A 25674-nucleotide genomic window follows, 5' to 3' on the forward strand; every position below is an offset into this window, starting at 1 on the left:
CTTGAGGTCCTCTGCTGTCCATTTTTATAAAATATTTCTCACACAACAGCATTTAATTGTGTTCAGGAGAAAGAAAGTTGCCCGTACTGACCCTCTGCCTACGCGGGAATTTTCTCATACGGCAAGGGAAGATGGCTGGTACCACAGAAGGAGAGAACAAATTTGGAGGTTGGACTAGATGGTCTTTAAGTGGTTCCAACCCAAACCATTCCACGGTTCCAAACGCATCAGCCCTTCAGGCTATCCTGTGGGATTTCATGGTTGCCATTCTCCAGGAGGTACTGCCCATCTATTATTTCTCATAAGAGGAACAGGCCTTCAAATCTTCTGAAGGCTAAATCCTTAGAAAGGTTTTACAAGACTTCACTGACTTTTTTACTGGCCTTTGCTGCACTAGTACGCTAAATTATCAGCGCTGAGAAGCTGAAGAGTCTCATAAAGTCTTTAAAACCAAGATAAGGGGAAGAGATGCATATAACTTAAATAATGAAAAAGACATGGACTTAAAAGTTATTATTGAATGGAGTCTAACTTAGCGGTAATATTAGAAGAAAAGTCATTCCTAAGCAGGCGATGGCTGCTGAGCTGGCAGTCCGACACTGTAACTGTGATACTCCAGGTGTGCGGAGGCACCGAGACTTTAATTCCAATTACATTTACATTGAGCATCTCGCCTCACACAAGGAGGACAGAAAACACAGCTAAATTCCTTTGTAAACACACAAATACGGTTTCCACACTCACTTTGTATTGCACAGCAGTACTAAAGAGGTTTCATCTCTGAGGTAAAGAATTGCATAGAAAAGTACAGGCTGGCACAAATGAGCCATCAAGAACCAGGCACCCGTGAGCAGGAGACGCGATGGGCGCCCAGCGTGGGGCTGTGAACTGTCAGGGACCTACAGCCAAAGCAGAACAGCGTGCTGGAGCAAGGTACGAAAAGCGAGCTGGCAGCGTGTGGTGGAAATTCTGCTTCCCCGTGCAAAGGCACGGAGACATGCCGCGTGGTTTGGGGTGGGAAGGGAGGCAGCGTGTGCGTGAACCTTGCTGCTCTGCACTGATCAGTTTTCCTACAGCCCCCAACCCCACAACAGAGCTTTTCTTCTTTGAAAAATGCTGTCTGGCGTTTCTGCCCGCATCCATAGGATGCGTTGCTTTGGAAGAGGGACATCTACGGCAGGCTGAAAGGCTTGGGATGTTCGTTAGGGCTCAAGAGTCTGAAATGGGAGCTTCTGCAGGAAAGTGTCTTCTGGTGTTAGGGGCAGGGTGAGAAGAGAGGTGCTCCAGTGGAATGCAGGGAAGCAGACTGGATACAACAGGTGAAAATAAAGCCACCAGATGTGCACGTGAATAAGCCAAGAATGATTGAGACCTAAGTCCCAGCCTTCCCTCTGACACTCGCTCTTTCAGCAGCTCTGCCTCCCAGCAGCTCCAGCATCCTGGGGTTTGCTTTCCAGCCTCTCGCATTAGCATTTCCCTCTGTGAGGTGGAACAGATGCTTTCTGTAAGGTTGTTCTGGAGATCTGCAGCTCCTTTGCTGGAGGTGGAGCATTGCTCCACCTCTTTCCACTGCAGCTACAGGTGACGTGTACGAGAGAGCGAACCCATGATGCCCCAACTGGTATGAGCAAGCATTTGGTTCTGCACAGCCTCAACACCAAACCCAAGGATGAAATGTGGGTTCTATGAAGCCATTCCTGCCTCAAAATGGTGAGGTTAAAATGTGGTTGTCCCAGATGAGAGCTGCCTTGGGAGGACGATTCACTGCCTGCGCCAAACTTCAAGTACAGGTGAAAACTGAAACGCTCAGTGCTCCAGTGTATAGATACAGGCCAGGATGCTGGGAGCATCTTGAGCATTCAGGGCGTTTGCAAATGCTCTGGGAAATGAGCACGTAGTGAGCTGACAACATCCAGAGATGACACCAAACCAGCCAGCCGCGTCCATGGCAAAGCGGCGAGGAGTAAAGGAAGGGTCTCATGATGTGCAGTGGCTGGGGAAAAAATTAACTGATTCAATTCAGAATTTAGTGATAGGTTAAAAAACACCCAAGCCATAACCAAACACATTCAAGTGATGGAGGTGGTGTTACTCAGAAGTTCACGGAGAGCTGCAGGATGGGGGAAGGACCGCCCTGCCTGCCGTGCCGGCGGGCTCCCTGCCAGGCACACAAAAGGCAGGCTCCTGGCGTGGTGGATTTGCACAGTCCCAGCAGAGCAGGGCTAATTCTTATATTTGCATCATTCCATTTCAGCGACAAGCTGTACTGAGCAGGCAGCGTGACGTCCACAATCACAGAGCACTGCGAAACCATAGGATGCCAGATGAACTCACCAGAGAGAAGCTTTATACCCTACCTCACCACAGTTCCTGCTGCTTTCACAGCCCAGTACTGAAAACCGCACAATTAAAACATTTTTAAAGGGTGCAGAGCTTACATTATCCCTTCTGTCAGTGCTTCCTGAGAACGGCCAGCTGACTGGTATGCTGCGGGAGGGCCATGACGTGAAAGTGGGCCCAGGTAAGAAAGTGTGGGACTGTAAGAGAAATGCGAAATCACGCTTTAAAGGCAGAGATTTCTTTTCCAGACTAATGTAGTTCCTACAGCACAAAGAACAAAAGCTTCCTTCTGTAAATCCATTTCACAGAGACCACGAGATGGGGAAATCTCTCACGCTGAGGTACCTGGTCTTGAAAGCGAGCTGCTCAGAGTGGCCCGGTGTTAACACACCAGCAAGCTGTGATGCTGGAGGTTTAGTCGTGCGATGCTGGAGAGAATGGCAGTGATGGAAACCACTAAAACCAACACACAGATGCCTTACAACTGTGGACCATCGCAAAGGAAGAGAGACAGAAGGTCATGTCATCAAGACCGCACAAGTTTTTTGAGGAGGACCTGTTGCTATTGGAATAGCATGGAAAAAAAATCCCACCCAGCTTTCCCTCTCTGTGGTGCTTCCTTCCTCCAAAAGCACTTTTAAAGTGGTTTGTTTCCTGCTCCTCTAACTTCTTTGATGGCTTTAGAATAGAGCAGTCAAGGCTGAAGTGCTGGTAGCACACCTGCAGCAGGACAGCGGATGAGAAACCACGTGAACATGTGTGGAATGATTCCTGACTGCAGAAAAAAAGCAACAGGTGAATTCTCTGCAGAAGAGGATAGCACTGCTTCAGCCTCTCTCCTAGCAGGAGCTGCTGCACGAGCTATACAGGGCACTTCTCCTGGAGGTCCCACCTCAGGATGGATCCCTGTGTCTGCATTCCAAAGGGCCTTGGCTTGCAACGGCAATGTTACTGCTAGCTTTTGCTGCCCTTCACATCAACACAGCCTTTCGTGGTGCTTGTCTTCCCTGCCCGCCTCAGAGGACAGGCGGGGCGAGAACTCAGAAGGGCCACAGCCAGGGCAGTGCCATCTTGTAAAACCCCGCTGCAGTCTGACAGAGCGATACTGCGAAAGGGAATTATCCTGAGCACAAATACTCAAACCGGCCATGAGCACAGCCGCGGGACGCTTTGGTAGCGGCCGATAACGCGGGCGAGAAGTATTTTGTCAAATGGGCAAATGAGAGAAAGAGAGAGAGAGAGAACGTGCCTGAGCGAAAGAAACTTTAGCCTTTTAAATATTAAAGTTCCAAAATGAAACCCTTGTTTGTATAAGGACAGGGTCACTGCTGCAGAACAGGGCGGTGCGCAGCGTTGTACCAAAAAGGCCCCACGGAACGCGGCCGGTCACACAGGGCCCCGTCTCTCACAGGAGCAGGCTCCGCAGCGTGCTTCCGCTCGCCTGGGGACTTTCTGCTCCTCTCTCTGTCTCTCCCTGACTCCTGTCCCCACCCAGGCAAGCTCCCACCCACCGGTCAGGTGGCACTGGGGACCCCATGCAGCGGGGATGCTCGGGGGTGGCTGGTCCCATTCGCCTCAGCAGGGAGCGGGGTCCTGGTACCCGAAACCAAAGGGCTGCTCGGAGACTTCACCCTGAAACTCAGATTTGCGTCCCTGCTGCTCGTTAAATTCCCCGGGGGTGCACGGGGTGGGAAAGCAGGGCTGGTGCCACTGGCTCTGAGCTAAATGTGTTAAATGAAGTCCATCCTCAGTGCCTTTTCCAAAACCATCCATCCCTTTTGGATGGTTTGCAGGCCAAGAGCTGGATTTTGTGGATTGGAACAACCATGCAGACGATGTTTTTTTTTTTCTTTTCAGAATAAGGAACAAAGCTGGTAATGAAGACAAGAAGTCTGCAGCCACTCCAACAAACAGTCAGATATCCCTGCTGCTTTAGCTTGGCTAATTACAAATACCACTGCAGCAAGCTACAAGTGAAAAAATTTACACACAAAATATAGAAAATAACTTTATGGAGCTTCTGTATTGCAGAGTATCTTTAAAAAGCATTCTAGAAAGCCTTTGACCGTGTTACCAAACACACCTTTATTTATTATTTTTTTAAGAAAAGAGCATAAAAGAACTTAATCCAAATTAAATATTTAACCAAATAGCAATTAACTAACAATGATGAATGGTAAATAGTCCTAGTCCCACGCTAAACTGGGACTTTAAAGCCCATTTATCTAAGCTAAAGCTGCTCAAGGGGAAAGGCAAGTTTATTGAGTAAACTTTGTCTCAGCCACCTCGCTATTAAACAGTCTACAAACAGAAAGTACAACATATATTCTGTGAGAGAAAAAAAAGAAGCAAGCACATTACAATCCAGCACACAGCAATTACAATGCTATATGGAGCAATTATCCCAAAATATAAAAGGGGAGAAAACACGAAGCTGCAAAGCAGCCACTTTCAACCCCCATGGCCTTGCGATAAAACAGAAATAAGTGAGTATCATGGTTCAGCCTGACTCGACAGCTAAAATACCATGCAGTTACTCGCTCACTCCCCTCCTCATCATCCCCTCGTGGAGGAGAATTGAGAAAGAAAAGGCAGCAAAACTTGTGGGTTGAGATAAAAGCAGTGTAAAAGATAACAACAGAAGAAGAGAAAACAGAGATGGAAAACAATAACAGGACCTCCCCAAGCACACAATTTCCAGTAGAATAGCTCACTGTGAATCCTGATGCCCAGCTCTCTCCCCAGTAGCCAAATGTACCCCTCAGCACCGTCCCCACTTTATACCCTGGGCATGATTCCCATGGGATGGAAGAGCCCTGGGGCTCGTTTGGGGAAGCTGTCCCAGCTGTTGGGTAACGAGTAACCCATCCCAGCTGTGTCCCACAGCCATGGGTGCCACCAGCTCAGCTCCTCGCCCAGCTCAGGTGAAAATTAACTCCATCCTAGCTGGAGCCAGGACATGAGGGACCCCTTACACTCCACTTGTTGTTCCCATTTGGCCCAGGACAGTCAGCCTGGGTAGAGTCACCTGAGGTTTCATCCGTGTGCACCCCTTTGTTGAACTGTAACAGAATTAACTGCTGCTGCTGCTTCTTCTCACCTTTATTATTGTTATTATTGTTGATGTCATTATTTTCATTATTTTTTAAATCATGCCCATCGCTCTGAGGAACAGAGCAGCCGGGGACACAGGGGCCGTGCCGAAGCCCTCAGCACCCCCTCCACCCTGTGCCCACCCCCAGCCCCGGTGCCTGGGATGGAGGGCTCGCAGAGCCTGGCCCGCCGCTCCCCACCGCCCCATCCCCCGAAACAGCGACCGGACCCGGCTGGGGGGGTGGATGTGCGTGGGATGGGCACGGGATGGCCACGGCCCCGGCCCCGCTGTCCACACACCCCCCCCCCCCGCCCTCCCCGTCGCGGTACCTGCCCGGCGCAGCATCCCCCGGCTCCCGGCGCTGCATCCCCGGGGGTCCCGGCCCAGCATCCCCCGGCTCCCCCCGGTGCCTCCTCCCGGCACATCGCGGCATTTTCCTCTTCTTCCCCACCGGACCGGGGTGTCCGGACCCCGGGAAATGGCAGAGAAATCATAAATCCTGCACGGGAGAGCGATCTGTCTCTTCTTCAATAAAAGAGCAGCAGGAGGAGAAATGCATTTCTAAAAGCCGGTTTTACAGTTCTACGTGCTCCGTGCGGGTCTGCAGGCACCACGCGTGTCTCTGGGGCCACCTTCCAGCACCTCCACGGTCCTTAGTGGGTGTTATTCTCACTCCCTCTTAGGAAGCGGGGGGATAATCATTCCCCATTTAACGAATGGGAAGCTTGGCACAGCACAGAGCCAGCGATTTGCTGACAGGCACGTAAGAAAATTGCTCTAGTCGAGCGTTCTCTCCGTTATGCTGTCCTGGTAACGGCGTAATTTCCCCGAGTGATTCCAAACACGGCGCATCCCCCTGCGCAGGGCTTCATCTCTGCATTAACCACGGCAGGATGGGTTACACTGGGCTGCATCCTTGGTGTGGGGGTCCCTGGAATGCAGAATCACCGCTCTGGGCCCCCAGACCACCCGGGGCGGGGGGCAAAGGCTGCCAATCTGGGAGCCCGGGACGTGCAGGTGTGAACTGGGGGGACAGGAGAGGCCTGGGGAGCCTGTGGGATGCCCGGGGATGCTGTGCAGACACCAGCACCGCTGCAGCCAAACGCCACTTCGCCTTTGCCGGCCGCGCAGGGGCCGGCAGCTCCTTCTGCAGCCCAGTGGAAATTCCCCAGCGGCGCTGGGGCCTCCGGAGATCAGCAAAACCTCCCGGGACCCGGCCAAGAATTGAGGCACTGCCATCTCTGTGCAGTCTTCCCTCCGCAGCCGGGGACAATCCGGAGCGGGGAGGCTGGTGGGTGCTGAGCTGGGGCTGCGCTTGCCCCCGAGCCGCTCCCTGTCCTTGCCTCGCCGGCTGCGTCATCCCTCGCGTGATTTTTCCAGGCTCCCCTGCCCTCGTTTGAATGGGCCCTGCCTGCCCAGCGCTCGTAATCTGCCACTAAGTGGGACTGCCGATGAACGCTGTGATAAATTTAGAAAGAAATCTTTGTGTGGGTCAGAGGAAAAACACGGCGGCCTGGGGAATCCGAGCTGCAGCGAAGCGGCGCGGCTCGGTTTGATTTCCCTCTGCTCTCTGCCTGCGGAGCGGGATTTAACGCTGAGTTTCTGCCTGATAAAAGCGAGAGGGGTCCGGAGGGCTTGGAGATGGTCCTTACTCTGCCGGAGTTTACAAGCCAGGGATGCCCGCGTATAAAAATAACCAGTTTTAACAAATCGGAGTGAAGAAGGAGCGGGGAGGATCGCAGCCTGCGCGGGCTGAGCTGCCCCAGCTCCCAGCACCACCCGACATTTCAGCCGGAGCCTCTTAAAGAGCAACTTTACCTTCCCCCAGCACCCGTTTTACGCAGAAGCGGGGAAGGCAGTTTTACTTCATTCCGCTCCCAGGCTCTGCCGCACCGCAGTGACATTGTTCCGTCGCGATTGCTTTTGTTAATCTGCCCAATTCTTTTTTAAACAGCGACCAAAAAAAAATACTATTAGTGGTGCAAAATCCCCCGTGAAATCACGGATCCAGCAGCATTTTCCTGACTAAAAGTCTGAGGGCTATTCAGAACTGTTTTATCATTTGCTGAGAAATTATATCGTACCAACGCAAGAAAGGGAAAAGAATTTTCTGAATGTATTTCCTTTAATAAGCTATTAAGACCTTGTACTGCTAATTAAACTATTAATTAGACGTCTTATCGTTCCTAAACACGTTAGCGTGTTGCCAAAGCAGCACTAAGCCTCTGGGGCAGGCAGAAGATAAGAAAAGAAGGAAGATGCAAACATGGAGATTAAAAAAAAAAAAAAGAAGAAAAAAAACCTCACAAGAACCAGAAATAGCAAAAAAAATAATAAAGGGTCAGTAGAGTAACATATTGTTTAATGTATAGCAATAAAAGAAATGTAACTTGAAAATAAATGTCCTAGGTGGAGGCCCTTGGGACATCTTCTATGTCTTACGCAGGACAAGCAGAGGCGTAACTGTTTGCAGACCTTTTTTTCCTGCAGCTAGAGTGAGAAACTGGAACTACTCTCCTTCGCTCTAAACAAAAAAGCTTTCCATTAGAACACTAACAGAAGAGCTGTTCAAAATTGTTCCCCCTGCAGACACGGGAACGGCTCCGTGTATTAGCCCAGAACGCCTTGTGTTTGCCACCCGAGTCCTGGCTCACGCTGAGCTGCGTTCGTCCCGGGCTCCATCGCAGGGTTTGCAACACGAGCATCTTAAAATGTTTTTAGAGCCCGATTCTTCAGCGTTTGCCTTTGACAGTTTATCTCAGGGGACAGATAATCTCATTTCTGTCTGTTACTCCAAATCAAAACACCAGCAAATTAAATGGATCCGAGGGCTGAGATTAAAGACAGAACTAAAACACCTGAGAAGTGCCTGTAATGCAAATAGCTGTAAATACCTTTTTTTTTTTTTTTTTTCCTGGGGGCTGGAAAAGCCCTACACAGATGCTGTTCCCTTTATGCTGAAGGCAAAGGCAGAAAGACCGCACCGGTGCAGACAGGCTACATACACGGGCGTTACGTGACGCCGGTTTCTTCTCCCTGGTTAGAAAAGGAGCGAAAAGGAGCTTGAGCATCACCCTTTACCAGCGCTGGGAGGCGGCTTCGCGGCCATCGGATGCTGACGGAGCTTTTGGCTGACTCACAGCTGGTTCCATGCATGGATTCACCTGCAGCACAACAGCAGCCGGTCCCAAGGCCTGCGGTGCTCCTGCGTTCCCTGTGCTCGGCCCAAAAATCCTGCCTGGCCCGCCAGCGGATGGGGCAGCGAATGCCGCCGAGCTCCAGCGCCAGTGCTGCTGGAGCGGGCACTGACCGAGCGGATGGGAAAAAGTCATTTGGGAAATTTTATTTTAGCTGTTCCCTGCTCCTAGAATATGGGCTTCAAAGCCCACTGTACGTATCGCGTCTTTCCTAATTTTGTAATGTTGATACGTCAGCACCCCTGGGTGCAGCAGGGGATCGTGGTGGAGATGGCTCTTCTTCAGACTCCTGTCCTCTACCCCGGTACCAGCTTCCCAGCGACGTATGACGTGTTTTAGCCGAGCACAGCCAGCAGATAGCAGCATCGTTATGTACAATATCCCCTGGCCTATTTCTGCTGCCGATTCGGCGCCGAGCGGAAACCTTGGCGCGTTCGGGGCTGAGGCCGTGGCCCGCTGCGTGGGTACGCCGGGCGCGAGCTGCCGCTGCGCTGGGCTGCAGAAGTAAAGATCCGTTACCAGCCAAGGGAAGCGGTATTTCTGTAGCCTTGAAGCTAAATTGCGTTGAACAAAATTTCAGAGTGGGGGCGGGGAGTGAAAATTTTGCAGCGCGACAAGGGCCATGAGCAGGAACCGGGCACCTCGCCGCTTGTGCGAGGGATCTGGGGCACGGGGCAGCTCTTCCCAGCGCTACACCAATGAAAAAGAAATTAACGGCCAGTAAACGGAGAAAGGAGCAACGTTTCCCTGACCTGGGGTGCACTGCTTTGCTGGGAAGGGCTGGCGATACTGCAGGGCAGGAGTTCTCTCCCCTGGGAGGGCTGTGCTGTTTTTATTAGGAAAGGGATGGAAGCTCCATTGAGGGACATCGTTAATAAGACTTAATTAAAACTTATTTGCTCTGATAAATGTGATTGGCTTCAGCAATGCACGGAGCAAGCCACCTTCAGGTCACAGTAGCGTTCTATGGCAGCTCAGACAGGAAGGGAATTCCTTCGTTTCTGACAAAATCTTTGATTTCCACCTGCGGAAGGATTCAGGGGCTGCCCGGACTGGTGTCAGCACTCCCGCTTCTGTTCCAGGCTGGGACATGGACATGTCATTTAATGGCTTTGTCATGTTCATATTTATATTTAACACCTTGTGTTTGCCACCATTATTCCCCAGAGGATGCTTACATGCTCATTATTTCCAGCAGGGAAGGGTCCCCACCAGCTGAATGGGACATGAGATCATGAACCACGCAAAAGCCCTTGCGTCAACCTTGAGCCACGTTTCTGGGAAAGCAGGTCGCTGTTGGAAGCTGAGATGGATTTAGTCCCCCAAAAGCCCCCCAAAGTGGCCCAAAAGCTGCTGCAAGCCTGCAGGCAGCACGGGACGGCGAGAGGAGGAGGCTGCCCGGCAGCCGGTGGGACCGGCAAGGAAGGAATGCAAGGACTTTGATAAGGAACGAATAATCATCATCATCATAACCTTTTCGGCAAGGCCAGCGCTGACCCTGCCTGTGTTTACACACAGGCAAAAAACTTCCTGAGCTGGAAGCGCAGCCTTTTCCGCTGGCTCGGCCCCGTCCCTGCTCGGCCACCGCTGCTCTCGGCATTTCCCTCAATCTGGACGTTTTAGAGCAAGCTTTTGTTCTGCCAAAGGAATTGACTGTAACTGTATTGTCTCTGCTTGGCTGCAGGACATACTCTGAGCTGTGAAAAACACACCTGACATTTGATTACATCTCTTACTTTTCATACAGCAAGTAGCGCTGATTAGATAAACAACTGCCAAAAAAAATAAAAGCCAACCCCGGCTCCCTTTCCTGCCCCGCAGCGCAAATCGCAGCTCCGGGAGAGCTGCCCCCGCGCTCCGCAGCAGCTGAGGCTCTCGGGAGACAAAGCCATTTCGTTTTCCAGCACCTCTTCCCCTTGCAGCCAGGCTGCGGAGGTCAGAGCACCCGAAATCGCGGCAGAACTGGCAGCAGGGGGTTTCTAGCCATACCCAGTGCCCCCCAAGAAGCACCCGGTGTGCCCCTGCCCAGGAGAGAAGCACCAGGAAGGGTCCGGCATCCCGCAGAGGAGGGGGCCAGGTCAGTAAAGGTACCCAGCCAAAACCCTGCTTTCAGTGGAGCTCGAGCATCTCTGCAAGAACTCAAGGGCCACAGCGCATCGCCCTGCAAATTCTTCAAGGCAGGAACCATTGCACAGTGCACAGAGTGAGGAAGCCTTCATCCTCATCCTCACGCACACACATGCCCGTCCCCCCACTGCCAGGTCAGACCCCAGCCCTGCAAATGGCTCCATGGGACCGGAGTCTCATTTATTTATCCAGGAATTAACTGGGCGTCTTCAACATCCGAAAATCAAACAAACGAGGTTTAATAATGTGATGTACGCCACTCGTCCTGCAAACGTGTTTGTTGGAAAACAGGGAGAATGTGCAGAGAACAAGCCACAGGCTTTAGTCATAGCATTTCTGCTGGGAACCAACCTCTCTGCGAGGCGTTGTCCTCTCATCGCGCTGGCACGTGCCGCAGCCAGAGCCACGCGTCCCAGTGGGATAAATACACTGTTGTTCCAAGGATACAGCAGAGAAGCTGATTTTTAATACTAATTTTTTTTTTTTTTCAGCTGGGATTATTTACAACAGCATTTGGGAGAAGTAATTCACACTAAAACAACCAAAACCTGAAACATTTTAAATCATGTCTAAATGACCCTTGCACTCGTGCAAACAGCCCCAGATGATGATGGGCATGGCTTTAAGTGCTGTACCAAAAGAAAAGACTTCCCCTCGGGTGTTCAGCACTGAGAAAAGGTTGCAATAAATTCACTATGGTGAGGGTAGATCAGCTTCAAGGGCTGACCCATCCCTGGGTCCCTGGCTCCCACCGGCTGCACGCAGCTCACCGGGAGCAGGATTGGCGCAGAGCGAGGTAGGACTTGCTCCTTGGTAAGGTTTTGAGGTTCACCTTCGCTTCCCAAAGGGAAAATGCTTCTTTTTTGTTCATGCTGATGCTGAGGGAGAAACAGCTGTAACAGAGCCAGGTTCCTATCTACCACTCATCTCGCTGGGAGCCCTTTGGCATCTTTTATTTCCTAGGCACTACCCCATGTATCAGGAAAGAAGGCAATGGGGCTGCCAGCCACAGGCATCCGCAGATCCCTCTGCAGCTGCATCGGATGTTCTCCGTCTTACTCAATCGTCCCACCTCAGCTCCAGCCCCTGACATGGAGACTGGGGAAGTTTTTTACTCTGAAACAACTACCTGCATACTGGTAGGACTGAAAAAGAAACAAGTTTGAGGTCTATTCACATTTCATCCTTCAATTCCGTGTGAAAATCTTACACAGAGCTTCAGCAAATTCTGCTGGAGTAGGAAATACTAAAGAAGACCTAACGCACAAGAAGGGGGTTAAACGCCTGATGTTCTTAACAGAGGACGAAATCCTGCACTTAAACATAAAGATGAGAGAAAAAGACAATTCCATTAACCAAAATTATCTGAAACCTGAGAGGTTTTTGTCACTGAAATCCCAAATTTAACTATTTTAATCAGCCTAGCACACTGCCACCAAAAATTGTGGCTGTTTGGAGTCCGGCTCAAGGCGGCTGTAGCTTCAGTCTGCCTCTGCCGACAGCTGCTCAGGGCTAAGGGCACTTGTGTTTCTTGTTATGTTCTTCTAACAACTAAAGCAGGGAAAAGCGGCGAAAAATTGTCTTGTGTGGTCAACAGGAGAAGTAGGAGGAGGCAGAGCAGCAGGTCTTTGGCAGATCTGGCACTTAATGTGACTTAGGCTGATTTTGAAGTTCTTCACAGAAATAATGACAAAAAAAAAAAAATTCTCTAACTGTCCATAGAAAATGCTTGCGTCTCTCCGCTCCCCTCCTAGATTGTGGTACGGATGCGCTTCTCTGCCCGGTTCACATTTCGGTGTCAGCGGGGCTGTGCTGCCGGGCTGAGTGGCCATTTTTGGAGGACGCTTGGCCAGTGCCGTTCTCCTGAGTCCCACCGTTGAGGTTTGGCTTCTCCGGCAGCTCGGCTTGCTCTTGCGGGGGCATCATCAACATCGTGTTCCCCTGGCTACTGTTTTCCGGGTAATATGGGTCTTCAGCCTAAACAGGTACATAAATAACAAAGGCAGGGTTAGGGGAGGGAAAGGGCTGACAGCACCCGGCTGCGGCAGCGGCAGCGGCTTGGCTGCCTGAGCTTCCTGGACGGGAAGAACAAACAACCACAGGCATGGGAACCTGCTCGCGCCGGCGAGAAGGGGAAGAGAGGGCCTGAACCATGTCGTGGCAAGACGGAGCAAGAAAATAACTCAGGAACTGCAATTTTTTTTTTTTTTTTTCTCCTGGACCTGAAAAGAGAAGTCATCAGGGTTTGTTTTTTGCTCATAACCAGGTTTTGGAGCTGCCCCACACCAGACCACCTCTGCCTTCCACTTTGGCACCACTGAATGAAAGCTATGGAAATTGCCTCGTTTTCTTTCCCATTCCTTCCTTCTTTCAGCCTGTAAACAGATAAGAGGTTCGCAGCAAGGTGCCAGCAGAAGTCCAGGATTGCACTCCAGCAAATGCAAAGACGCGCTGCGTGGATTGTTATTGCTAGCGTGATGGGGAGCAGACATCTCTGGAGGCCCCAGAGCCAGAGCAGAGCTGCCCAGGTCTCCCACCACAGTACCTCCCCGTGTCGGACGGTGCCAGGTCTGACAGCGATGCAGTGCTGGTGGTCCCGGGCTGCGGGTGGAGATCTCCAGCCAGGAGATCTGGGATGCAGATCTCCATCATCAACATCTCCAGGGATGCAGGCACCAGCCTCACTCCTTGTTTGCCCAGTGGCATCCAGCAGCACAGCAGGCTGCTGAGCATCCTACCCGCCCCATCGTTTCATTAATTCCTCGTCTTTTCTCCAGCCAGGTGAACTCAGCAGACGGGCACAGCTTGGCCCCTTTGCTGACACCCTCGTCTGTGCTGGACACATCTCGCCTAGAAACTGGATTGATGCTGCCGTGCATTTACACGGGCAGCTCCCAGCACTTCCCCTTGCTGCCAGCATCCGGGAGACGACACTCGGAGGCAGTGGGCTCGAGAGCCCAAGCTGCAGTGTCCCTGCATCTCACAAATGCGCTTGACTTCCCATCTGCCTGTTTTGAGAGCATCCTCTCTGGCAATGGAATAACCTAACAGCTTCCCAGGACACCGCTGTTCACGTGCCCGTGAGCGGCAATGGAGGCGAAGCATGGCCCGTCCTCGCTTCACCGAGGGCTCACGTCCCTGAAAGTCACGGGTAGGGAAGAGTCTTCGGCGGTCAGCCTGCCTGGAAAGGGGAAAATGGAAATCGGAAATTTCTTCTTCTTTCTTTCGTGATATATTTTATTACCATTGCTTGTTAAGTGAGGGGGGAAGTAGCCTTTATTACAGCATTGGCACAAGACGGACATAGAACTCAAACACAGGGAACGGAAAGTTAAAGTGTGTCACTTTTAATGACAAATTCATAAGGTCTCAGTGTCTCTGGAGGGGTCTTGCTGGATGAGTTCTTACTGCTGAGCAGAAATAAGAGTTAGACCTAGAAGGACGAGTGAGAAAGGGGCAGTTTTCCCACAGAGGCAATCAGCTAAGAGTTAACTTCAGAAGCCAAGAGAGGTTTCCCTTCACCCCGCAGGGTCTGGCTTCCCTGCTCCTGCCCTTCACCTTGCCCGGCCTGACCCAGCCCTGGGTCACAACACCCCGCGTGCCGGCCGAGCCGCCCCGTCGAGCTGGGGACACGCGCACAGGCTGAGGGCACCGAGCCGCAGGGCGTGGGGGAGCCCCGTTTCCCACCCGGGCACCCTTCCGCCGCTCTGCTGCCACCGGCTCCTCGCTACCGGCCGCTCTGCCATCTATAAGCACTAACCAGCCTCTCGCCCGCCGGGCTCCAGCTCCGCCGCTTCATCAGGAAATATCCAGCCAAGCCCAGGAACGCCAGCAAGAGCCCAGATGTGACCAAGGCGATCAGGGTCTTCTGAGAAAAGTCCTGGTGGTTCCTCACGCTCTCCCGCTTAAGGGATTTTATTCCAAGCTGGAAAAAACACCAAAGAGAGCTGTGAGTCTGACAAACAGGAAACGTGCATCTGCTGAACAGGCACCAGGCGTAAAACAATGCTGCTCTTCACCTCCTTGTTAAACTCCACCTAAACAAAGCTGGGCTTTGCTACCCTGGCTCCTGAGCTTTGCGCTTGCGCTTGCCCTGTCAGCTCTCACATCCTCATGGGTTCATTTCCATCCTAGCGTCTTCTGTGGCACAGGGAAACTTTCTGCCTTGGACAAGAGTGCTCAGGCCCTGAGATGCTCTAGCATTGATCTGCACGGCTGCTGCAGCTCTGTTGGCTGCCATTTATACAGGCACCTGGAGCTTGGCTTTACGAGCCGATGGCAGCCTCACCAGAGTGCTGGCAAGAGGAGTTAATTAATGTCAGCCTGGCACTTTGAAGAAGCCAAGTGCCAATTACATCCTAAGAGTTAATGTTGGGATCTAGGCCTTTTTTTAAAGAAAACACTACCAAATTTTACAGCACCTATTTGAGGCATTTCTGCCATCAGAGGTTGTATTAGGTCTCTCTTGATGATTCGCTGCACATCTGGCTCCAACAAGCCCCTCCAAGACAGAGGCAGGTTCAGGTCTCAGCTGCCTGCCCCAGCCTCAACTGACCATCTAAGCACCCCCTTTCTCCAGCCACTCAGGCCACCCATTTTTTTTTTCCAGCTGAATTTGCTCAAGGAATTTACCTGTTCCCAGTGAGACTCCTGGAGCACACCTGTAGCAGGATCTGCAAGGTTTAAAACAGGAGAGGCAGGTTAGATAGAAGGTCACACACTGCAGGTGATGCCAGCATCGAAGAACCTGGCCATCGCTGGACGCGGCAGAGCCTTTAGTCCCTTTGCTGCTCTGAAGGCAATGCCACGGCTCTGTAGCTCTGGCAAGACCCCAAAAGAATGAGCAGTAGGTGCAGAGAGAAGTCTCCTCCCCACAAACAGTCCCCTTCTCCCATTGCCCGCATCGTTATCCAGCAGTATTAACGACCCGCAAAGGAATTAGCCCGGCTGACCTTTCTCTCCGACGAGGACAAGGAGCATGCAGTCAGGGTCCACCTCGGATTTAGCGAGTTTAATCTGGCAGGGGGGTGGGATGCGGTGGGCACCCTCTTCACATATCGCACTCCATAAAACCGATCCCTTCATCTCCAAAAAATGGTTCTGCAAGATTTTCAAACAAACAGCCATTGAACCAACCCAGCCACCTAATTCTCCGTCTCAGCTGTGCCGATGATCCTACGGGTAGCGTTGTGCGTTCACCCGTTGTGTTTTGGTGGCTCCTCTCTGTTGGCAAAGCTGAGCAGTGACCAAGGGCGCTGGGCTGGGTGTCAGCCCTCCGCCTCCCACTCTGCCACCGCTTTGGGCCCCAGTACCAACACCTAGAAAATAGAGATGCTTATGTCTTGTCTCTTAACTTAATGAGAATACATTAAAATAAGATATTTTTAGCAACTCTTGCAAATGGCGTTTAAACAAAACTAAATTTAGGATCTGAATTGCATGGCAAGTCCCTCCAATTTTTGGACTGAAACAGCCGCTGAAGAGCCCTATTGTTTCGGAGTCCCAGGCAGGGGCTGGGAAAGGAGGGAAATAACAAAGAAGCATTGAGCCTTCCTGTTTAGGAAATGTCTTCGATGTTTTTGCTAGGTTGCTGATCAAAGGCTAGGCAAAAAAATACAAATTTCTCACATTTTAGAGCTGAGCCAACTGGAAGAGGAAGAGGAGTGAGGAGCTGCAGCCTTTCCCTTCTGTGGGCCAATTTCTGTCGGACAGGATAGGCTTTCTCCTTGGGTCTATTTTCAGCCACAGGCAAGCTTGGAGACAGAGCCCACAGTTGCTAAAAGACGTTATCAGCTTCCCCAACATCCTCCCAGCCGGGGCCGTCCTCCCAGCTGTGCCCGTGCCCACGCTTGAGACAGCCACCGGCTCCAGCCGAATCCCCTGACCCGCTCCCCAGGCGGCATCCACCAGCGTGGGGCTGCGAAAGAGGAGCAACCCCCTCGTCTCGCAGCCTTGCATGGAGCCTCTTTGCCTTAGAATTACCTCGGTATTGTGCTGGGACCGCCACATCCTCTTAGCATCCAAAAATGCAGAAACTTATCCACGGGAGAAAAACAAACAAATCACTTTCAGCTGTTTCTATAGAGCTTGGCCTGGGGTGAGGAAGGCCAAGATGGAACAAGAGACCCAAGCGTGTATTTTCCTTTCTCTGCTGTGGAAAGAACTCAGCAGAGTGTCAGAATTTCCCTTTGCAATTAACAGCGCTGGGTGCCAGCTCATTGCTCACTCGCTTCGGGAAGGGCCAGCGGGAAGGCGAGGCACGGACGGTCCCTCCTATCTGCTCTGCTCGCAGATGCTCTTATCTGCTCCCCGCGTTCTGTGGCTGCTGAGCCTCAGCCGGATTTTTCCCACTGGGTGACGAGTTGAGGTGGAGGCATGGGAGAGGTCTGCTGTGGGGTGAGAGCTCCCAGGAAAACACGTCTGGAAGCGGGGCGGTTTGACGTGGAGTGAGGGCTAAGAGTGCGTGCAATGAGGTGCAACGCTGTGGGATATTCTGGTGTTAGATATGCACCCGATGATGTGCATCAGGTACGTAATGTGTGCGTTAGGTGGGCGAGCCCTGCGCCCAGGAGGTGCCATTCCCTACCAGACGGCATCTGCGATCGGAATCCCTCACTCCGGAGGAATTCCCGTGTGAATTCTCGCTAAAGAGCAGTCCCTGTAAACAGGAGCAACTCTAAATGCCATTTAATTGCCAATGTGCAGAGAAAAGCCAAGTACGAATTCGCTGGCCCTAAGCGGTGGCAGTGTGGTTGCCTAGCAGAGATAAAATTAATAATTGTCATTTTCTACCCAGGGCATTGCCAAACCTACTGCCCCACAAGTTCCACACCATCTGGCCTCCGCGCAGGCTGTACCTCCTGCAGGAAAGGCTTCTTTCCTCCCACCCACGGTGCTGTCTCAGCCGGACCCTCTGCTGCTGTTACAAAGGCTTCATTTTCGGGGCGTAAGGCCAAGGGCAGTGACAGAGAGCCTGGGATTCCCTTGGGACTCACTGCAGATGGGGACACTGATCTACCACCCGTGCTCCTTCAGATGCCCTGCTCTCTTGCCTAGGGCAGTTGGCAAGACAAAAGAAAAGGCACTCGTCTTCCCAACAGGGAAGAGGAAGAAGAAGAACAAAGGCAATTTCCTGTTAAACATGGTGGGAGATCCGTTAGAAGCTAAAGAGACCCCAGAGCTTAATCACAAAAAAGGAGGTTTTATGCAACCAGGAGGTTGCATTTCCCCTGGGACTGCTGTCATCGTCCCTTTGGGATCGTCCTGGGATTGCTGTGATCATCCCCACCTCTGTTTGGCACAGCTCAAATGCTCTGCTCCAGGGATAACAGTGTGAGCTCCCCATCCCAAACCGACCCCCCAGGTACAGTGGGTGCCCCCATCGCTGCAAGCCTGCGGGTGCTGCAGGAACCTCCCCTCGGCTGCTTGCTTGCTTGCAGCCCCCCTCCTCCCGCCTGTCCCCCCGCTGCTCGGAGACACGTGGCCACCCAGGGCTTCAACTCACGCAAGTGTTGGACTCGTTGAGCTGCAAGCAGACGGCTCCGGTGTCACTCAGCTCTTTGATGTTGTGGCATGTGATGGGCTGAAAGGGAAAAAACGCAGTGCTGGTATCAAGTCCAGCCTCCTCATGGTCCCACAGCCCGTGTGCCAGGCTGCATCCTCACCTTCGGGCTGACCCTGCTCGTGTGCGGTGGCGTGGTGGCAGTCGAGACAGGAAGATGCTCTGAGGTGGCAGAAGAGCTCGTCAGAGCCGGCGTGGACCTTAGGGTTTCTGCCATCGTGCTGGGTCGCGTTGCTGGGCTCTTGGTTGTGGGGACCCATTGGCTCGCGTGGTTGGGCTCCGAGGGGATGCCCAGCAGCTGCGTGGGGGCTTGGCTGGGCTGCAGGCTCGTCCGCTCGCTGCTGAGCCCCGGGGAGGTGGGGCTGGCTGTCAGGGACCTGGTTGTAGCTTCAGTTTTGAAGAAACACAATAAAAAGGATAGATGAGAAAGCTTAAGTCCTCTCAAATCAACGCGTGGCATTGCGATGACTGCAGTACAATATTGATTTGTCATAGCCGGCGGTACCAGAACGTGTTATTGGCCGTATAAAAAACACGCATTAGCCTTGCTTCACTTACCTAATTGTTACATGCGCTTCATAATCTTTTAACGATGGGCTAATTTCCTGGGCACACGCTGCACCACAACAAGGATGCCATTGCCCGACATCGCCCTCGCCTCCCCCTTGACCCCTGTTCTCCAAAAGCTGTGCTGCTCCCAAACAGCACGCGAGAAAGGCACCGCGCGTCTGTGCAAGGGTCCCTGCTTCACAGCCCGTTCGCTGAGCAGAGAATAGGTGTGTCGAGATAAAAGATTGAGGAGCGCTTTGCCCCCTCATCTCTTGGCTGTTTTGAAAAGGTTGGGTCTAAGCCGCCCGTCCCGCAGCCAGCGACGCTGGGCTGCCCCAGGTGGGATGTTTCGGACAGGATCAGGCTCTTGTTTGAGAGCACCGCCCGTACACCAACTGCGTGGTTTCTTAGGGCGAGCTGGGCCTGTGCACTTAATCAACCTGATAATTAACGCAAACGCTACCGGGAACCACGGGGGAGCGATTACCGGATGTCTCTGGCCTTGGCTGGGCACTGCTGGACGTTGTGGGGGCTCCGGTGGCTGCCGTGCTGCCGGTGCTTTCCGTTGCCGTGGCCGTGAGCGTAGACGTGGCTATTGAGCTCCCAGAAGCTTTACCTGGGAAGAGAGGAAGGTGTTAGGGCCTGCCATCCCCCCGGCGCCTGCCTGTCCCCGAGGGTCCCTGCGGGCGGGGCAGGGAGGCGATAGCCGCTTTCACACATTTGCTTTTTTTTTGCCCCAAAATGGCAGGCTGCCTTGGAGCTCGTGTGGGAGAGGCTCAGAGACGGAACATTTTGGCTGGGCAAGTCCCGGATTTTGGAGCAGCCCTCGCAGAGGCTCCAGGGCGGCGCTGGAGGAGGACAGGCTCCTCTCTGCCCGATCCTGGCTCTTCCCACGGGACGCACAAAGCTCCACGCAAAGCTGGGTTTCATAGTACTTTGGGTTTATAATCTTTGGAGGAAAGACTCGGGCCTTGGAAGGGATCGCTCGTGCGCCTCAGGAAAAATAAGTTGGACTCGCAGTTGCAGGCACAATCTCAAAGTAAATAGAAACATTCCCACTGGCTCGGGCTCAGCTCTGACTCATGAGCAAAAACATCTTTGGAGGTGAAACTGAGTGTTTGGAGAACAGTTTGCTGTTCTAACTTAAAGTTTATATACTGCTTCCTGCTATGTAACCAAGACGACACTTCCAGCTTTTCCTTCTGGAACGAGCTGTATGAGTCAGTGAAAATGCATTTCTTCCTATTTCTCAACCTTTTCTGTCCTTCAGATCTATCTCCACTTTCACAAACAGCTCCAGTCTCTACTCCACGGCTGTTGCTGTTTCAGATTCTTACCCAGACACTAAAGAGAAAAATCATACAGAACAGGTTATTTTGTTTGTATTTCAGCCCAGGAGAGCCACAGCTCCAAGACCACTGACTTCATCCCTCCAAACAACCCTTGGAGATGGAGCAGCACGGACGGGTCCTGAGCAGCCGCCCATCATCGGCATCAGGGCAGCAGCTGGGCCGGACGCACCCGCTGCCAGTTACACACACGTTCATACGTCGGGCACTGCAATGATGCCCTGGCAGGAATTTTTCTACATTGGGATGTCCGTACGTTGCTGGATCAGGTCCAGGGGACCAGGATGGCTGATGAAAAGCAAAGACTGAGTTCATTTGGGCAGCGGGTGACAGCAGGCAGAGCGGCTCGGCTCTCCCAGTGGGTGGCTGTACCGGAGGGTGCTGAGGGGAAGGTGCACCCCATCCCATCCTGTCCTGTCCCATCCCGTCCCATCCGCAGCTGCTCTGGGCGCGGGAGCACCGTGGAGGCGGGGGCCCTGCCGAGGGCTCGGTGCAGGTGTCTGGAGCTGGGATTTAAGTTCTGGCTTCACTTTTATTTAACAGAGAAGTTTCTTCTCTCCAACACAATTCAGTTCCAACTGGTTAAATCACCGAGTTTTTCTGATGAATTTTAACAAATCAAAAGCAGGAGGCATGACTGCATGCCCAGAATAATGAGTAGCACAAAGTTAAATCCACGCTTGGCGTTCAGCTCTGTGCTTGCATGGAGGTTCGCAGGAAACTTTACATCACCAGAACAACGTGGTGCCTGCACTTGACCTCCCCAGGTGCCACAGCCACCCAAGCACCCGTGAACTGTTCCAGATGTTTGTAAAGCACCAGAGGTATTTCTAACCAAAGCCTTTTCACCACTGAATTTCATAAATTGAAGCCTGGATCATTGCTCAGTGTAATTTGTGAGAAGACTTGTCACATAGTATTGCTTTTTCTTCCCTCTATTTTAGCGAATGCAGGCACTTTTATAGAAAACACGTCTAAGTTTTTTCAAACCTTAGGACTCATGAGATAAATAATGATCCAGATGTGAGCTGGATAATCCATATGGTGCTCAGCTAAAGTGGGTCATTTATTGCACCATACATTTTTACTAGTTTTGCTCAACTTTGTCAATTTGTTAGTATTAAAAGTTTGAGAGTTTAAGCCAAGCCACTTATTAACTTGGAGAAATCTTCACCTGGCAGTGCTAGCACACGCAGGAGCAAAGGCATGCAGGTCTGTGAAAGAAAACTGTACTTCACGGTACCTCTTGCACCTAGCTTTTGAAAAGTAAATGCATCTGATTGTTAAAGATATTTTACTAATGAGGCTGAGGAAGTATCAGCTCAGATCAAATAAAAACTCCAACAATATAAATGTTAAAGTAGTTGGCTTGGCACAACGCGCATCCCTGGGCGCTAAAGCAGGACCATAGAAGGCAAAACTCCGCAGCGGCAAAGACTCAGGGAACAGGAGAAAAGTTCCCACCCCTCGTGCCCAGCTCTGCACCCGCACGAAATCAAACACGGGGGTTTCTCCCCAACACCTCCACCCCTGCAAGGTGGAAGGGGCAACCCGGAGGGGATTCCCGGGGAGTAGCTGCACCTCCCGTGTCGATACCGGCTGACGCACCCAGTCACCGCATCTCTCGGTAGCGGCGGCTGCGGGAGAGGAGGGTGAGAAACCAGGGGAGCCGCGAGCGCTGCAGCTGCGGCCAGCCCGGGCTTCCCGCAGCCCCTCCGGCCCGCGTCGCTCGCGCCTTCCCAGTTGTGCTCCCAGCCATGTGGCAGGAATTCAAGCGGGTGGAGCCCTCTTCCCTCTGGAAAGTTCTGATAAAAATCCCTTCCCTCCCCCTTTTCCTTCTCCTGGACAGGATGTGGGTGTGGGGCCGCAGTCAGGCTGGGCACAGGGGGTAGGGGGCTGCGGGAAGCCCCCCGCGCCACCCCGCCGAACCCCCGCTGCTGGGGCTCAGGGCCTCACCCGCAGCCCTGGCGCCTTCCCTGGGATGAGGATGCTCCTGGCTTGCGCAGCTACGATGTGCAGCTCTCTAAAGGATGTTAAACTCCAGGGGCTGGGAGTTTTAAAGCTCCTTTTTCCTTCCCTGATTTTGAGAGCTTTTCTAGATCTTGCAAAAGGAATGAAGGAAAGAAGGAATGCTTTAAAATGACAACAAACGATATTTTTTTTTAAAAATCAAGTTTCACAGAGATGAATAAAAAAAAAGATATAAGCCAGAAAGATAAAAAATAATTTAAAGAAGAAAAAATGTTTGTATTAGGTACAACTAGAATAGATACACTCTTATCCACGTAAATTTTGAGACAAGCCCAGGACGGCTCTGCACGTGGCTGATCAACCCAGCGTTGCCACCACGAACTGCTCGCAGCATCGCGCCGCCGCGCGGGCGGAGGGGTCTTGAGCGGCCCCGCAGCATCAGCCCACTCTGCGGACCAGGGACGAGCGTAAACTTCTCCCACGCTCACTGCAACCCAGCAGCAAGGACCAGGCAGACCTCAGAACTGAATATTTCACTTGCAATTCCCTCCCGGCGAGGCTGGGTACCCAGCTCCATCCTCCTCACATGGCATTTGTAGGCGACCTGCACCCAGCCTGGCGTGGCACGGGGATTTTTTCCCCTCCGTTTAAAACACGTGGCTTTAGCTGAAACTGTCCTGGGCTTGTCAGCAGCCAACCCGAGCGCAAGCGCTCAGAATTGGAATTTCCATCAGGTGATGCACAACTGAAACCTTCCGTCATTCACTCGGACTCCCCAAAGAGGTGACGAGCGCCAGGGACGGGCTCCCTCGTTTGCCTCTGCTCGGCACTGAACAGAAATAAACCTCCTCTACTTTTCCGCAAGTGCTAATCGAGGAACGTGGAGCATTGGCTGTGCCGGCAAAAGGAATGCCATTTTGCAGCGTTAAACCCTCTGTCGCCTGGTTTTTATCACTTTCATATCACTTTTGCTTTGTACTGCAAGGAACTTTGGTTTTTTGTTTCAGGTGAACACTTCGGTCTTACACCCTCGCTCCCTGCTCACTTCAGCCCAACCAGACAGTCCTAAATTTTATTTCTCTCAAATTAAATTGTGGGGTTTTTTTTCCTCCCTGTAAAATTAACATAGACTGGGGGGTCAGGGACAACAGCTCAGTGATCAACATACCCAAAGGGAACATGAAAGGAGCACCGGGAAACAGAAGAACGAAATACAGCAAATTCTCTCAGTAGATCTAGTCGCTCATATTCATGGGAGTAAGGAAAAATCACATTTGAGGAGACACCCGCAATTCCTGGCTCCCATCCCAGCACACTGTGCAGCACACAGTGCTGCTTCACTTTCTTTCGTCCCTTTTTATTGCTTTGTGGTTGTTGGGTTTGGGACAAAAGTGATAATATTTCCCTAAAATATAACCCTTTAAAAAGCAGTAGCTGTGGAAAATCTCTGTCTTATTATTCAGTTTTTCTATGATGAATATTGGAAGAGCCGCAATAGGAGATTTTAGTTTTTATGGAGATTCATTTGATTTTCAGAAAATGTTTAGTTCCTACCACCGAACAAGAGCAAGGCTAATTTACACCAGCGCAGACCGAGAAATGACTTGAGCTGTGGCTGCACGTCACAGCTTTGCGCGCTGTGTTTGCATCCCCTTGCGTTAGCCGGAGCTCTCCCGTCCCAAATCCCGACGGCTCTCCTTTCCCAACCGGCAGCATTCCCTGTTCGCAGGACAGGGCTGTGAGCGCGCTGGCCAGGATGCCTGACGCAGCGCTGCTCCGTACGATGTCACCGTACGGGACGTTCTCGTCAAAGGCATCCCCCCAAGCTGTGTTTCGGGAGTTAGAGAGAAGTTGCCCCACGCGCTGGTCTCGCGCTGCTCAGCGCTTGCAAGCCTGGCGTTTCCCGCAGTCAGTACTCACCAGACAGCTCCACCACACAGAACGCAATCCAGAAAAGCTGCCTCCACTTCATTATTTTTAAACTTCCCGAGAACAGCGTTGCTGCTCGCAGCTCCCGCCCGAGCTGGGTCTGGCTGCCACGGCTCTTGGCTTTCCAGTCCCGCAGCGGCGCTGAGCTCATGCAGCCTGGTTGTGGTTCAAGCCTTTGAAATCACTGGGTTGTGGGGTGGGCTTCTCTTCAGGGGTTGTGCTTAGGGTTCAAGACTGCGAGGTGGAGTTTCTCTGGTTTGATTTCACGGTTTTATACAGTTCGTGGCAAGCTCGCTATCACTTAGGTAATTTTCTCCTCCCCACTTTCCTGCCAGTGCTTCAAAACAAACAAAGGAGCAACCCTCTCCCCAGCAAAGGAGCCCAGAGCCTCGCTGGGCTTAACTCTTTCCTGAGAGCTGATTCCTTCCTTTCCAGCTAAAGCAAATGCAGGGATACGGCGTGCTCCAGCCGGGAGGAAGGATTACAGTGAAGCCTGCTGCTAAACTTCCCTCCAAGTGAAGTAATCACGATCTGATGAGAGTACAGAAGCGGTGGTCCGGCCACCGTCAGCCAGCCCCGTGCACGGTCCCAGGGCCACGGCAATGGGGGAAACTCTGAAAACCGACTTCAGAATCAGAAATTTTCTCAGTAAATTAAGCAAGGAACTCAAGGATGCAAAATCATCACTGACCTGAAGAGAAGTAACTCCATTAGCCTCACTAAATTGACTGATCAAGCAGAGCAGGACTGGAGTGGTCTGGAGAAGGTCTGGGGGAGAAAAAAACCCACAGGCAAAAACTTCTGCATAAATCCCGGGGCCGAAGAGGGACTCGAGGCCAACAAATAGCTTCCTGCAGCTCACGTCCATTAATAACGGATTATGGAAACCTTAAAAACAGCACAGAAATACTGACTTCACTTTTATTACCAGGCTGAACTTCACCAGGTGGAAATGGCTGGCCCTGGCCCTGGGGACGGCACCGCAGGCGCGCGAGGACCAGCGCTGGAACCAGCGGCACCGGGGATGCTCTGCCGCGGGCAGCAAGCGGGGCTGAGCCACTGCATCCGACCGTGGCCTTAGAGTAACACGAGTATCTCCAGAAGTACTGGCTTTTTTAAAAAAATAATTATTTTAAAATACTTTGGTGCTTCCCTTTCTTGATTTTTATGTCTGGGGACGGCAAAGACAACAGAAACATCTTACTAATAATTTTGCCTTTGGGAATTAAAAAAAAAAAAAATCACTTAGGAAACTAAACTCTAGTTAAGTCTGAATTCTTTCTTTCCTTTTACAGCTAAATAACGCAGTCACTAAAGGAGTCATTGCTAACAGGAAATCAAAAGTGAGGTGGCCAGGAAAATAGCTATGGAAGGAAGGACAATGAAGCAGTTACCCAATATATTATCTTTTTGTGGATGCCCCCATGACACCGCTACAGTCAGCAAAAGGATTAAGACAGAAAAGAAGACAGGGCAGTATTACCTACAAAGAAATCCCCCAAAGAGCCTTTCCATTACATTTATTGCTCTGACAAAATTCCAGTAGCTTTTGGTTTT

The 25674-nt window shown here is 51.8% G+C and overlaps 1 protein-coding gene across 4 annotated transcripts; it reads right to left on the minus strand.

Annotated features, from left to right (window-relative positions):
- Positions 1-11202: 11202 nt before the first annotated feature.
- On the minus strand, positions 11203-24525 carry CD34 (CD34 molecule). Of its 4 annotated transcripts, none has more exons than XM_086765837.1 (8): positions 24109-24521; positions 19356-19484; positions 18423-18706; positions 18263-18340; positions 15711-15858; positions 15391-15431; positions 14519-14683; positions 11203-12735 (listed from the first exon to the last, which is right to left on the minus strand). In XM_086765837.1, exons 1-8 carry the CDS (start codon positions 24266-24268, stop codon positions 12544-12546), a joined length of 1197 nt encoding a protein of 398 aa, XP_086621963.1. In that variant the 5' UTR covers positions 24269-24521; the 3' UTR covers positions 11203-12543. The 4 variants fall into 4 exon arrangements, with proteins under 4 accessions (XP_086621963.1, XP_086621966.1, XP_086621965.1 ...); XM_086765840.1 differs by lacking the exon at positions 11203-12735 and adding an exon at positions 14085-14165 and having other exon boundaries at positions 24109-24525; XM_086765839.1 differs by lacking the exon at positions 11203-12735 and adding an exon at positions 14085-14168 and having other exon boundaries at positions 24109-24525.
- Positions 24526-25674: the final 1149 nt, after the last annotated feature.

The sequence above is a fragment of the Chlamydotis macqueenii genome, chromosome 23 (assembly GCF_036417535.1).
Source record: "Chlamydotis macqueenii isolate bChlMac1 chromosome 23, bChlMac1.mat, whole genome shotgun sequence".
Taxonomy (NCBI): Eukaryota; Metazoa; Chordata; class Aves; order Otidiformes; family Otididae; genus Chlamydotis; species Chlamydotis macqueenii.